A 14,995-nucleotide genomic window follows, 5' to 3' on the forward strand; every position below is an offset into this window, starting at 1 on the left:
CTCACCTCTGCCTCTGTAACTCTGCCTTTCAAATAAATAAATAAATCTTAAAAAAGAAAAGTAAAACTCTGAACTCACTACTAAATCTAAAGAAATTCCCAATCAATGCCCTGGCAGTCTTTTGGAAATGGATTACCTCTGAATATTAGTAATTTACCATTTTTTCATTGTAATTGTAACCTAATATCTCTATCTTCAAAATACAATGACTAGCATTCATAAGGTAAAATCTGTGTGCAAGTACTAGACAGACAGTAAAGCACTAAATGAAGGTTAAGCTTTGTTAAGATAATTATTTGAAAGAATTAAAGCTTGCATATCCATTTGATTGTAACCCTTCTTACATCAGAAACGTAAGTAGATACATTGGGAAAGTTAATTTTTATCACATTGATTTAAACTTTCATTAGTATATATTCCCAATTTTTATTATTTTTAGGATAGACTCTAATTTTTTTCTCTGATATTATTACATCTACAGCTTGTAATTTTATCTGATGAAAAACATGTCCAGAAACCAAAAATTTGCTGTGGGCATCTTGTGACCTGATAGTTGAACCTTGCTTTAGTAGAAGCTTTGTTCCATTTACTGAGAAGGAGACAATGAACTCTTTTATAAAGGAATGGAGAATTTTTAAGATAAGTTTAAATAGAAAGATTTGGAATTAGCTATCTTAATAACTTCCCTGTGGATAATATCTATCTCAAACATTTTCAAATTATAAGATAGATAGATGATAGCTAGATAGCTGATAGACAGATAGATGGTAGCTGATAGGATGTGATAGGATGGGATAGGATGGGCTTGGATAGCACAGAAAATATTAGAGTTATTGAAAGTTTGGCTGTTCAGAGACAGAGCCACAAACATAGATGAGTTTTTGAAGTAAAAAATAAAAAGTCTTTTTCAGTGTAGGTCATAACACAGAAAACCTCTTCTCTACAGGGAACTTCAGTGGCACCCTTTTGCCCTGACTGAAGATCAAGGCCCAGTTAAGAGGATGGGGTAAACACAGTGGATCTGGTCTTGGATACATTTTTGAAATCTTACATGGAAGGGAAAGTTGCAATTCCCATGCAAAGTGTTAGTTTTAATCTTGCAGCATTTGGAAATAGTTTTTTTCTGGAACTAGATAGAGCCTACTGCTTCCAAAACACCTAATTGCACAGAGGTTTCCATTCTCTCTACCTCATTAAGAAGAAACTGTCATGAAAGTTATTTAAAGGCAAAAATATGTTTCTTCGTCTTTATAAACCCAAATATGTGACATTCAATAAACATTAAAGTCCAGTGGGGTGGGGGAGAACTCCCTGTTTAAAAGCATATAAACTAAAAATGTAAATATAACAGTGAGCTGCCTTTACATTTGTTGTCTGCTTTACACCATATTACAAGTGTTTTAGAAAAATGCCTTCTTTAATTTCTAGATTAATCCTGTCAAACAGAGGTAGACCCCATTTCAGTGGTTTTCACTTTGTTGTGCTTTGTAGATGCGCTATTTTTATAAATCTGAGCTTTTTGTCATCCCTGTGTTTAGCAATTATAGCTGCATTGCTTTTCCAGTAGCAAGTACTCCCTTTGTAGCTCTGTGTCACATTTTGGTAATTCTCATATTTCACACTTTTTCATTATTGTTACATGTTACAGTGATCTATGAATGATGATATTTGAAGTTAATGCTGTAATTATTGCGGGGGCATCACAAATTGTGCCCATATGATATGGCTTGCCAAAATCAAGGGGGGACCTCGTCGAGTCTGACATGCTGTCTCTCTCTGTCATGTTGGGTGCCAAATGTTGCTGTGGATTCATTCTGAGAGGAGGAGCACAGTGGGGGAAAGAGGCATGGAGTCACCACACAGACCCCGGGAGTCAGGTGAAAGTGGGCCAGAGGTGAGCAGCCTGCAGACTTGTTTATTTCAGTTGGTACAGCAGCTTATATAGCCAAGGCAGCCAATCTGGTCAAGGGGCGGTTTATGCCCTAACCAATCACAGCCTGTTGCCAGGCAGTTTCCAAAGCCATCCAATCACAGCCTGTTGCCAGGCAGGCTCCATTGCCATGTGGTTTCTGAAGCCATTCCTGAATAACTGACGCTCGCTTGCCAGTGGCCATCTTGGCATGGCCTTCTCATTCCACCACAGTGGTGAACTTACTAATAAGCTTTGCGTGTGTTCTACATCCTCCCTCAACAGTGTATTCCACTTTCTGTTTCCCTTTCTCTCAGGCTACCCTACCCTGAGCCACAAGAATACTGGAATTAGGCCAATTAATAATTCTATAATAACCTCTGAGTGTTCCAGTGAAAGGGATATTAGCATTCCTCTCACTTTAATTCAGAAGCTAGAAAAGATTAAGCTATGCAAAAAAGTCATGTCAAAGTCAGACGAGGCTGCAAGTTGAGATTCGTGTGCCAGATACTTAGCCAACTTACAAATGCAAAGGGACAGTTCTTGAAGGAAATTGGAAGTGCTACTCCAGTGAGCACACAAATCGCAGGAGAAAAAAAAAAATAGCCTTATTGCTGATGTAGAGAAAGTTTGAGTGCTTTAGATAGAAGATGAAACCAGTCACAACACTAACTTAAGCCAAAGCCTAATCCAGATCAAGGCCCTAAAGCTCTTCAATTTTCTGAAGCCTGAGAGAGATGAGGGAGCTGTCGAAGAATAGTTTGAAACTAGTGGAGGTTGGTTCAAGAGATTTAAGGAAAGGAACTGTCTTCACGATATAAAAGTGCACGGTGAGGTAGCAAGGGCTGATGTAGAAGCTGCAGGAAATCATCCAGAGAAACTCACTGAGATAATTGATGAAGGTGACTACGCGGAACAATATATTTTTGGTGCAGAGGGAGCAAGCTGCTGCTGGAAGATGACATCTAGGACTTGCATTGCTAGAGAGGCGAAGACAGTGTCTGAATTCAAAGTTTGGAAGCACAGAATGATTCTCTTGTTAGGAGCCAATGCAGATGACAAAACTTACCAATCTTACAATTGTAGCGTCTTGCTACTGGGCCTGTGCTTTGTATTAGAATGGAGAAACTTGTATGAGAGCATATTTGTTTATAACATGGCTTATGAAATATTTGAAGCCCACTGTTGAGAAATGCTGCTCAGAATAGACAGTTGCTTTCTTTTATTCTTTTTTTTGAAATTTATTTATTTCAAAGTCAGAGTTACACAGAGAGAGGAGAGGCAGAGATAGAGAGAGAGAGAGAGAGAGAGGTCTTCCACCTGCTGGTTCACTTCCCAATTGACTGCAACAGCCGGAGCTGAGCTGATCAGAAGCCAGGTGCCAGGATCTTCTTCCAGGACTCCTACATGGGTACAGGGTTCCCAAGGACTTAGGCCATCTTCTACTGCTTTCCCAGGTCATAGCAAAGAGCTGGATCAGAAGTGGAGCAGCCAGGTCTCAAACCGGTGCCCACATGGGATGCCAGTGCTTCAGGCCAGGGCGTTAATCTGCTGTACCACAGCACCAGCCCCAACAGTTGCTTTAAATATCACTGCCCATTGATAGTACACTTGGCTACCCAACAGTCCTGATAGAGGTGCATAATTTCTCTCATGCCTGTAAACACAATATCCATTCTGCAGCCTATGGATTAAGGACTAATTTCAAATACCAAGACTTGTTATTTAATAAAACATTTCACAAGTCTGTAGATGTGATCATGATTCTTCTAAGTAGTCTGGGCAAAGTGGATAAAAAATCTTTCAAAAATGATTCACCATTCTGGGTGACATTAAGAGCATTTCTAGGGGCTGGAGTGACTCCATGAAGTGAGCTGCCGGCTGCAATGCTTGCATCCCAGATTGGAGTGCTGCTTCAAGTCTCCGCTGCTCCTCTTCAGATCCAGCTTCCTGCTAAAGTGCCTGGGAAGGCAGCAGAAGATGATGCTGGTGCTTGGGCCCCTGCCACCCATGTGGGAAACTGGATGGAATTCCTGCCCCTGCCATTGTGGCCATCTGGGGAACGAACCAGAAGATATAAGGTTTCTCTCTCTATCTCTCCTTCAAATAAATAAAAAATAAAACTTCTTTGTTTAAAAAAGAACGTTCATTATTCATGAATGCAAGTCAAAATATCAACACTAACAGGAATTGGAAGAAGCCAGCTTCAACCCTTTAGGGATGACTTTGAGAGGTTCAAGGCTTCAGTAGAGGAAGTAAATGCAGTTGTAATGGAAATAACAGAAGGAGTACAGTTAGAAATGGATCCTGAAGATTTGGCTGAGTAGCTGATCTCTCATGACAGAACTTTAATAGATGAGGAGTGGGTTGTTATGAATAAGAAAGTGGTTTATTGAGGTGTAATTTACTCCTGGTGATAATGCTATAAATATTAATGAAGAGACGACATATGACATAATTTTATTTGCTAAAGCAGTGTTAGGAAAGAGGATTCACTGCAGTTTTGCAAGAAATTCTATTGTGGGTTAAATGCTATTAGATAGTATTGCTTGCAATGGAAAAATCTTTTGTGAAGGGAAGAGTCAATTGATGCAGCAAATTTCATTCTTCCCCTTATTTTAAGTAACTGCCAGAGCTACTCCAAACTTCAGCAACCACCACACTGATCAGTCAGCAATAACTAACATGAAAACAAGACCTTCACCAGCAAAAATATTCTGAAGGCTAGGATGACAGCTGAAAGCTAGGATGACTTTTTTTTTAATTAATATATGTGCATTTGTAGGCATAATGCTGTCGCAATGTATTTTACCACTGTATAGTGCAAACATAACTTTCCCATGCACTGAGAAACCAAAAAATTCACATGACTCACTTGATAGTAATATCCACTTTATTACAGTGGTCTTGTCCCTGGCCTGCAATATTGCTGAAGTATTCCTGAAGACGATGATTTTATCCAATTGTAAAAATGAAGAAATTGTGGCTGGATATAAGTTATTACAGATCATCTGCTCATATGCCAGAAAAATCACACCTGATAAGTGAGTTTAAAAGAAAAATAAATCAATAAGTAGATTTCCCAAGAAGAATGTGTGGAAAGCAAGAGATGGAATATTAAGTTATTCTTCCATAACCCAGTTCAGAGAATACTAAACTTTCTAATCTCTCTTAGAGATTATTAAGTCATATGGGTTCCAGAAAATATTTTTCAAAAGGGCACACATTTTATTTTAATATAATTCATATTAATATTTTATATGTTAAATTATTAAATATATACTAAATAAAAATATAAAACAAATAATGGTTGTGTGAATCCATTGAAATATAGTGCATCTTTGAGGATTATGGGACACTGAATAAAGTAAACAGAAATAATCTAATTCTGTATGATAGAATTTGTGCAAAATTGTGATGTAAGGACAGTTTTAAAGGAATAGAATGGATTTTTCAACCAATTGACAAGGATCTTTAAGCAGCATGGTACTATAAGCCTGAAAACGTATAATTTATAACCACAGATTTTCATTATTGTCTCAATAGGATGAATATTCTGAATGTAGCATATAAAAGAATAATATCAAAATTAGGGTAGGATAGATGGATGAAGGCTGGCTGAGTGGATAAACACGTGTATAGATATAAGAAGTCTGTTGACATAATTACGGAGGCTGGAGACCTAGAAGACTTCAAAGTGTAATTCCAATCTTAGTCTAAAGCCCCGTGAACCAGGAGAGGGATCTGGAATGTGGATCCCAATGCAATGGCTGAAAACTAGTGTGTCAGTTCAAGATATCAGAAAGGAAAGAAAATGGGAAACCCCTCCTCCTTTCACTTTTTTTTTTTTTTTTCTATTCAGGCCCTCAATAGATTGGATGGTTCTTTCCCAGATTTGGGAAGGCAAACTATTTTGCAGCTGAATCTGTGGATTCCAACACTAATCTCATGTAGAAATATTTCACAGAAACACTAAAAATTTATGTTTAACTGGATATCTGGGCACCACTTGATCTATACAAGTAGACACATAAAATTAACTATTATAATCATGCTAGCTGAAATTATAATCAGTTTATAAGAACATATGAATTCAACTATATCATGCCTTTTTTTTTAATTTACATCCTTAGGACCAAGCATAAATCCTAATTTATTAGAAGGGAAAACAAATATTTCTTTAAATGAGATATGTAGTCTTTAATAGGTGATTGCTAGCATGAAATGTTTGGTAGAAGCAACAGAATTGAATTGAAATGTTGAGATATTGAGAGGTTAAGGTCTGTACTATCTGATATGAAGCTTGAGAAAGAAGAGACAGCTTATGATCAGCTCCATCATTGCTAGTACAAACTGTCAGGGTTGAAGACTCTTGCAAAGCACATATAATGATTGTCAGAAATGCAATAACTCTCCTAAAAGGTCCAGGGCATAGTAAGAGTCTATAAACAAGCAAATGGCTATAATTGGTCTTGATTATTTAAAATATACTGAGAAAATAATCTTACTTTTAACACTTGATCTATGATGAACATTAGTTGGTGTGATCCCAATAGATAATGTTGACATTTTTAGGTCACAGAATCAAGTAACAAAAACTTTGTTTTCTCTAGTGGCAATAGAACAATGTAAACATAAACACAAGTGCTTTTTTGTGTTCGGTAGTGGAATCTTGTTGGCTAAATAGCTCACTATTATTTTAGACTCAGGAAATTGAAGTATATTTATTCTGAAATCATTCATAACATCTTATTCATGCATAGAACTGTATAAAATTACATTCAGATAGTTCTATAATTGTGGCTATGACCAATGTTCACAGTTAAGAACTCCAAAGTTCATTTCTAGAATACTCAGTGATTCCATACATGAATAATTTTGTACTCAGGAAACACTGAATAATGTCTGGAGATTTCTTTGTTTGTCACAAATGGTGGATGCTAATGGCATCTAGTCAGGAGAGGCACAGGGATGATCAACATCTTAAAATACACAATACATCCCAGTTCTAACAATTCAAGTATCAATAGTGCCAAGACCTGTGGGAACTGCAAAGAAAGCAAATGCTTGGTTAATGCAAGAAACAGAGCAGAAAGGTAGAGACAGATAAAAGAAGATTTAAAAAAAAAAGATAGCAAGGGAATGAAAGAAACGTGAGAAACTTGATGGCCAGAAACAACATAAGATCAACAAAGTGCTGGGGAAAGAGTCAGGGTGAATCTCAAGATTTCAAAAATTTAAAAAAGACATTAAGTGGAAAATAAAATGTCACCAGTGTTGACTTTCACCTCTCTATAGCCATTTAGTGTCACCTCCAAAAATTCATAGAGGATACATAGAGGATATACATTTCCAAGAGACCCCAAGTGCTCCTCACATTTACCATGATAAATGACTTCACATCATCATACAAGATCCTCCTGAAATAATTGAAAATTCCCTTCCAACTGAACACCACGTCTTTCAATTCTGCCTTATTTCATTGCACCTTTCCTTGTAGGGAAGGATTTGTTGCATTCTGTAGGAAAAAAATTCTTGACATGAAAAAAATAATTCCTCATAAATCCTAAGTCTCTCATTTTAGAGAAGAAGAAATAAATACTCAGAAACATAAGCAGATCCAGATTTATAATGCAAGGTAAATTCTATCAACTATCCCACTCAGAATCTCAGGCAAAATAATATCTTGATCTATGCCTATTTTTATAAACATAAATTAAAATTAGGTAATAAGGTTTATTACCTTAGGATTCTGGAGCCTGTGAAGTTCAAGATCAAGGGAACAGCATATGGCTAAGTCCTTCATGCTGCCTTATTCAATTGCAGGAAGTATCGTCCCTTGGTCTAAAGATAAGAGTATTAGATACAATTCTGGACAAACTAGCATGTTGTAGATGAAAATCAGTCACATGAGGAAAAGATCCATTGAAGCCTAGAGTGTCAAGAAGTGACAACCTTTCAGGGAAATGTGGGATAAACACATAATCATGGGAGTATCGGCTTCAGGATTGTTAAGTATGAAATGGCAAAATTCATCAATGCTCAGAGTCATTCACTAGACACTTTTGTTGGGAAATTTCACATGTAGCAATCTAGTATTGCAGTTAAGGGCGTAGACTGCATTCCAAATAGGAAGGGATTAAGTAGACTCTGTCATTTTTGTTTTGCTGGGAAATTTAATTAACTGACCCAATGTCCTCACCTAAAGTGGAAATTATAGTAGAACCAGTCTTAAAGAATTGATTGGAGGTTAAATACTTTATATTCACTTACAAAAAGAAAAATAATAATACTAGATTTATTTATGTTATTCAAATTATTCAAACCTAGGAGAAGTTCTGTCCAGCTTTAAAAGCATATAACATCTCGAATGGAAAAAATTTGATGACCAAGGAATGCTTTGAATGTTAAAGAACATGACAGCTATTTATCATGAAGTTTGGAGATCTCAAATGATGCTCTAAATATATAGATGAAGCTAAAGAAATGGGCTGAGAAGAATTACCTGGTATATTTTCACTAGAGTTACCAGAAATTTTGGAGTCTGTTCAATATACAAGGGAAAAGGTGGCAAACCTTTTTTTCTGCAAATAGTCAACCACAAATAATTTAGGCTGTTAGAGACATACGGATTGTTTCCCCACTACTCAATTCTGCCATTGTATAGTGAAACCCATTATGGAATATGCAAAGATATGACTGTGGCTGTGTTCCAATACATTTTATCTACAGAAACATTATGGTGATTGAATTTGGCCCACCAGTTGTTGGTTTGGTATCCCTGATACAAAGGTAAATTGTATAGAATATCATTTGTTGTATGATAGTGTTCTGTTGGCTATAAATCTATGTTTATGAATTTCTAAGGTATTTTATGTAAGATTATAGTTATTTAGATCACTTCATCAATATTGAGCCTGTGCATTGAGTTCCATTTGATATCTTTATGTAAAGGATGTTACATGTTAATCTCACTTGGCTACAAGTTTGGCAGAATTCTCAAAGCCAACAGATAAAATTTTTAAATGACATAACATTTTAATTGTGGTCACAACCCCCCAAAAAAGGGGTGACAGCAGTTATACAATTCTTCTCATTTACAGACATCTATACACTTATATGAGAGAGAAGTTTTCTCTGAAGTGACTTTCATTCTGGCAGGATGATACCATACCCTTCAAGCACACACATATACTATCCCTTCCCCTTTGTGAGAGGTTACAAGGACCACTCCTGTGCGGTAGCTTGTCAGAAGGAAAGACAGTAGCTCATTACATACAATAATAGCAATATATTTTCTAGGTGCTCAAGAAAGCTTGTTCAATGAATACCTACTTTTAAAGCAATTTTCTGAATGAATTATATGAATAAATAATCTCTGATGGGATATAAACCTATTGACACGACATAGGTCAATATTTCAGCAATAGCCTGTTTTATGTTCAGTTTAATAAATTAAACTGTGAAAACAACAACAAATAGAATTTATCTAATGAAGACAAATTGAAATACAGGATGTATTCATTAAATGTGCCATTTTAGAAGAAAGAAAGAAAGAAAGAAAGAAAGAAAGAAAGAAAGAAAGAAAGAAAGAAAGAAAGAAGAAAGGAAGGAAGGAAGGAAGGAAGGAAGGAAGGAAGGAAGGAAGGAAGGAAGGAAGGAGAGGGAGGGAGGAAGGAGAGGGAGGGAGGGAGGGAGGGAGGGAGGGAGGGAGGGAGGGAGGAAGTAAAGAAAAAGAAACAAAATCGTTTGCCCTAGTGCCATGCATGACATTAGGTAGGAAACACTGAGTGTTTCTTGGGCCAGCATTGTGGCACAATAGGTTAAGTCACTACCAGAGATGCCAAATATATGGGTTTTGGAGTACCAGTTCAAGTCCTGGATGTTCTGTTTTTGATCCAGTTCCCTGCAAATGCTCCTAAGTGTTTCCGTATCTTCTTCATTTTGGTGGTTATTAAGACCAGTAGTCTCATTTTAAAAAACTCCTGTGAGTCCTTAATAATGGCTGGATAGAAAGACACCTGTTCTAGGACCAAAGTGTACTTCCACAGACAATGCAGTGAGTATGCGTGAGTTGTGTGGGTCTCTTATGGGCCAAAAGGACCATCTTCAGATCAATGGCCATGAAGGCCACCTCTTGGTGAGCAAGCAGATCTAGGGAGAAGAAGGTGGGATCCCATGTAGCATTGGTGGATATACACTGAGGATGAAGAGCCAGGAAGAAATCACCACTAATTCCATCATGGAAACACTTCCATGCAACAGGTTATGAGAAGCGTAGTGAAGAATTAAGAAGGCAGCTTCTAGAAAACACAAACAAATCTCCACAAGGGAAAAGGCGAGCTTCCAGATGTTTACATTGCAGTCATCAGATTGCACTGTTGTCACAAGATATCACAGATTTGATCGCTCAAATGACAGATATTTACTTCTCATAATTCTAATGGCTGGGAAGAGCAAGATGAAGATATTGACCAATTTAGTTCATAGAGGGCCTTCTTCCAGATGGGCAGATGGTACCTTCTCTCTGTGTGCTCAGTATAGAGAAAGAGGAAGAAAACTGTCTCATGGCTTTTCCTGTGTGTGTGCTAATTCCAAACATAAGCATTTTATTCTGATAACCTAATTACTTCCCAAGTGCACCTCTTCAAACACCAGCTCTCTAAGTATTAGGATTTTGATTCATGAATTTGTAGGAAGAGACACAAACATTCAGCCCAGAGCATGTGATGACTGAGGATATTTCCAGACCAAAGCAGAGTACTAACTAAGCTGAAAGACTGCATCCCTATTAAGCAAACCTGTAATATCACCAATCTGTGAAAAAGGCAAAACTACATGAATTAAATTCCTTGTAGTTAGGAGGAATGTTATTATGACTGAGCTTTTGCCGTGTCTCTAAAGAGGGGTGTTAAAAGGGAGACTCTGGGCTCAAATGGTTTAAAGTAGATCTTCAAGATGAATAATTAAGTGGAAATGGGCAACCTTATTATGCCATGGTGGATTAGAATGAATGTGCATAGCCAAGAGAGGATACTGGTATGCATTGCTTGACATGCTAACTGCTGCTTAATTAGGGAATTGCTTATCTGGGTATGAAGACCACTGTCTATAATAAATCAATCTATAGGAATTTCTTGAAATGTATCATGAAATACAGCCGGCGCCGTGGCTCAATAGGCTAATCCTCCACCTTGCGGCGCCGGCACACCGGGTTCTAGTCCCGGTCGGGGCGCCGGATTCTGTCCCGGTTGCCCCTCTTCCAGGCCAGCTCTCTGCTATGGCCAGGGAGTGCAGTGGAGGATGGCCCAGGTGCTTGGGCCCTGCACCCCATGGGAGACCAGGAAAAGCACCTGGCTCCTGGCTCCTGCCAGGATCAGCGCGGTGCGCCGGCTGCAGCGGCGGCCATTGGAGGGTGAACCAACGGCAAAAGGAAGACCTTTCTCTCTGTCTCTCTCTCTGTCCACTCTGCCTGTCAAAAAAAAAAAAAAAAAAAAAAAAAAAAAAAATGTATCATGAAATGATTTACTGGTTTCATCTCCCATTTTCTCAGCAAAAGTTTATTGAAACAAACAACTAAGTCATGTTGACACAGGCATTCAAAGGCACCACTTTGAGACAGACGGCCTTACTTGTCATTTCCTTCCCTCTCAATCTTTCTCTTTGACTTGAACAGAATGAGCAAGGAGCAACTTGAAAATGAATGAGAAGGTATAGGAAGGAGGTGTAAAAAAATTGCCAACCTGTTCCAAACCACCTGTGAAATCACATGACAGATCAGAGCTGAGGGAAATGGGAGTAGCTTTGATGTGGTTACCAGACTGGTTTTTAATTTACAGTTGATTGGACTTAACTACTAGTATGAAATGAAAGTGTTTCTTAAGATCTTAGTGAGATCTTAGATCTGCTCATTGTATTGTTCAGGGATTCGGGGAAGTTAAAACCTCCAGATCAAATGTGAAACTCAATGGTGTCAGAAAAATGAAGCAGTTTCCTGATTTTACCCTAGTGAATTCAGTTTGATAAATACATCCGTTAAAGTAAAAAAAAAAAAAATAACTGTTAAAAAATATGGATTCTCTCTCATTTTCATTTGCAGTATTTCATGGGTCCTATAAATATTCTGTCATGATAATTAACTTTTTGATGAAAGAAAGGGAAATAAATTATGCCACGTGCAACTCATAGACAACTCCACATTATAATTCATTCTTTCACCGGTGTTTATCAGTGTTTTACTTTGCTTTAAATTGAACAAATATCATGAATATAAAAGCTCTTAAAATGTGCCTGTCACAACTCCTGCTTCAGAAGGCATTATGGTCAGAATGTCGTCAGCAGTCATGTATTCCAGTAGTTACATTTGTGCCTAGGTCATGTTGTCCTCTACTCCTGATCACTGACTGACCTAGCCAGGAATACTGAGGCAAGGTCATTGCTGGGAGATGAGGGACTCACTTGATGGGTAGCTTGCAAAACTTTCTTAGAGTTTCCCTGAGGACTTTTTTTAGCTCTGTAATCCCCCCTTCCATTCTATGAGGTTTATGGACATGCAACACACCCCTACAGTAGGATGGGTCTCAGAGACCTCTCCATTTTCCCTGACTGGTATTTTCACCAAGTCCTTTTCAAGTGTAATCACATTTGGTAGTTCTCCAATGGATACATTAAGTCAGAATATATGCTGTTTTTTTTTAAATGAAGTAGTACTATATTCTTTCTATATTTTATAAAAATTTGACATGATTGCTTCACATACTCCTAGTGAAGTCCTTATTGTTTCTGGCTTTCCACTGAATCTTTTAAAATTTATTTATGTGAGAGAGTTATAGACAGAGAGGAAAAGATAGAAAAGTCTTCCATTTGCTGGTTCCCCTCCCCAAATGACTGCAATAGTCAGAGCTGGGCTGATCTGAAGGCAGGAGCCAGGAGCTTTTTCTGGGTCTCCCATGTAGGTACAGAGGCCCAAGTACTTGTGCCATTTTTCGTTGTTTTCCTAGGCCATAGCAGAAAGCTAGATTGGAAGAGGAGCACCCAGGACACGAACCAGCATCCAAATGGGATGCCAGCACTGCAGGACAAGGTATAGCCTACTGTTTCACAGATCCAGCCCCTCCACTGAATTTTTTAAAGAACTATTTATTTATTTATTTGAAAGGTAGAGTTACAGAGGGGAGAGAAAGAGAGAGGGAAAGAGAGAGAGAAAGAGAGACAGAGAAAGAGAGAGAAAGAGAGAGAGAAATATCTCCCATCCACTGGTTCACTCTCCAAATGCTCACAATGAGTAGGGCTGGGCCAGAATGAAGCCAGGTATCAGGAACTCCATCCATCACTCCAAAGTAGGTGCTGGGGCCCAAGCACGTGTTCTATCTTCCACTGCTTTTCCAGGTGCATTAGCAGGAATCTGTATTTTACGTGGGACAGCAGGAACTTGAATCAGTGCCCATATGGGATGCCAGTCTTGTAGGTGATAGATTAACCCACTGTATCAAAACACCTGCCCCTTCCTACTGAATCTTATGTTTCAGTTCCCATTAGTGCACTTACCAAATTCTGGTAACTTAAAATTTTCTTGAAAGCAGAGACTTTGTCTTTGTTGAGCACAATGTCTGGTATATAACAGAACTGTAATACTTTTTTATGAATTTCAAACTGCAAAAAATGTTCTGAAGGAAATATATGAACAAGTGTACTTATTAGGAGATCTAAATCTTTCAAGACATGAGATATGTTGTACAATTAAATTTCAATTCAAACTTCCTTTTTTCTGTCCAACAAAATACTAGGGAAACATATGAAACATAGAAAATCACAAAATATTTACCTAATGAACACAGTTGCAAGTATGGGGTGACTTTATTACATGTATCATATAAGTAAAAGAAAACAAAATGCCAGTATTCATGATAGAGAAATAAGTTTATTTAAAATATATCTACTCAAAATAAACTTGGTTGAAAGAATTGTAGAATAATGAGAGAATCTGAGAAATATTTTTGAGCCCTGCAATGAGAATCAAAACTCAAGATACAAGGCACTTCAGATTTAGGAGCAGTCACAGGTCAAAGTTACTCTCTCCACGGTAAATCATATACTTCAAGGATGCTGTTGATGATGAGATCTAGGGATGAAGACTGTCAATGATCATAGATATTGTGTAGAATGAGGGTTAATGGTCCATAAAGTGCAGAAATAATCATGAATCAATGAAGAATACTTAGTAACTTGATCCAAAACAGCGAGAGCCAAAGGCTGGTTGGTAACAAGTAGAATGGGAGCTCCTGGATGAAAAATAATTTGGACGGAAGAAGTTGGACCCACAGCCCACAGAGTGGAAGCCAGTGTTTCCATAACCAAAAGAACCAAAACCAGCATTTCCATATCCAATAGATCCAGTGTGATTTGTCTGGCAGGGGCTAAAGAAGATGGAATTCTTTGGGTGGTAGAATGATGTGTGGCAGGGCCTGGTCACAGTGAAAGATGTCTGGAAGCTAGTGGGCTCAGAGAAGGTTTCCTGACAGGTACCTTGGAGAGAGGATCCCACCTGGTAGGTTCTTGGAGAATAGACTACATTGGTGGGGTAGAAAGAATCACAGGTGGAGACTGAGTTCCCCAGATAGTTTCCAAAAGAGCGGGAGGAGAAGTTTCCAGAGCTGCAGTTGTAAGACATGTTGCCAGATGTTCTGAGTTCAGCTGAGCTGCAGGGAGGAGTGAGTGTGAGTGCTGCCTTCAACATAGGGACACTTATATACTCCAGCAATGGGTGTAGGACCATGTGCCCCATTTAATGAGAATACTTAATTAGGCTCCAGTCAAAATGAAATGCATTAACCTTCAAAGAACTTTTTTATGAATGCAGACTTGTAAGTGACAGAATTTCATTAGTTTTTCAAAGCAATTGTTCATGAAACAAAAATGCCATTTCTCATTCATTTAGCTCGGGTAAAATGAAAACCACCATAATTGTGCCTATAAGACTGATGTTTCATTAACCATGTGCATCAAGATAGTGGGTCAAGAGGACAACACAATGCGAATTCTGCTGTGGTTAAAGCTTTGAAAAGTACTCTGTAGCCTGCAAAGGAC

At 38.0% G+C, this 14,995-nt stretch overlaps 1 protein-coding gene across 1 annotated transcript; it reads right to left on the bottom strand.

The window, feature by feature from the left end:
• Window positions 1-13,809: 13,809 nt before the first annotated feature.
• Window positions 13,810-14,642, bottom strand: KRTAP15-1 (keratin associated protein 15-1). Its single transcript, XM_002716683.4, has one exon. It carries the CDS (start codon window positions 14,577-14,579, stop codon window positions 14,127-14,129), a length of 453 nt encoding a protein of 150 aa, XP_002716729.3. The 5' UTR covers window positions 14,580-14,642; the 3' UTR covers window positions 13,810-14,126.
• Window positions 14,643-14,995: the final 353 nt, after the last annotated feature.

The sequence above is a fragment of the Oryctolagus cuniculus genome, chromosome 4 (genome assembly GCF_964237555.1).
Source record: "Oryctolagus cuniculus chromosome 4, mOryCun1.1, whole genome shotgun sequence".
NCBI lineage: Eukaryota > Metazoa > Chordata > Mammalia > Lagomorpha > Leporidae > Oryctolagus > Oryctolagus cuniculus.

Coding starts and splice junctions, on each gene's coding strand:
- KRTAP15-1 (XM_002716683.4), bottom strand. CDS start 14,579: ATGTCTTACAACTGCAGCTCTGGAAACTTCTCCTCCCGCTCTTTTGGA.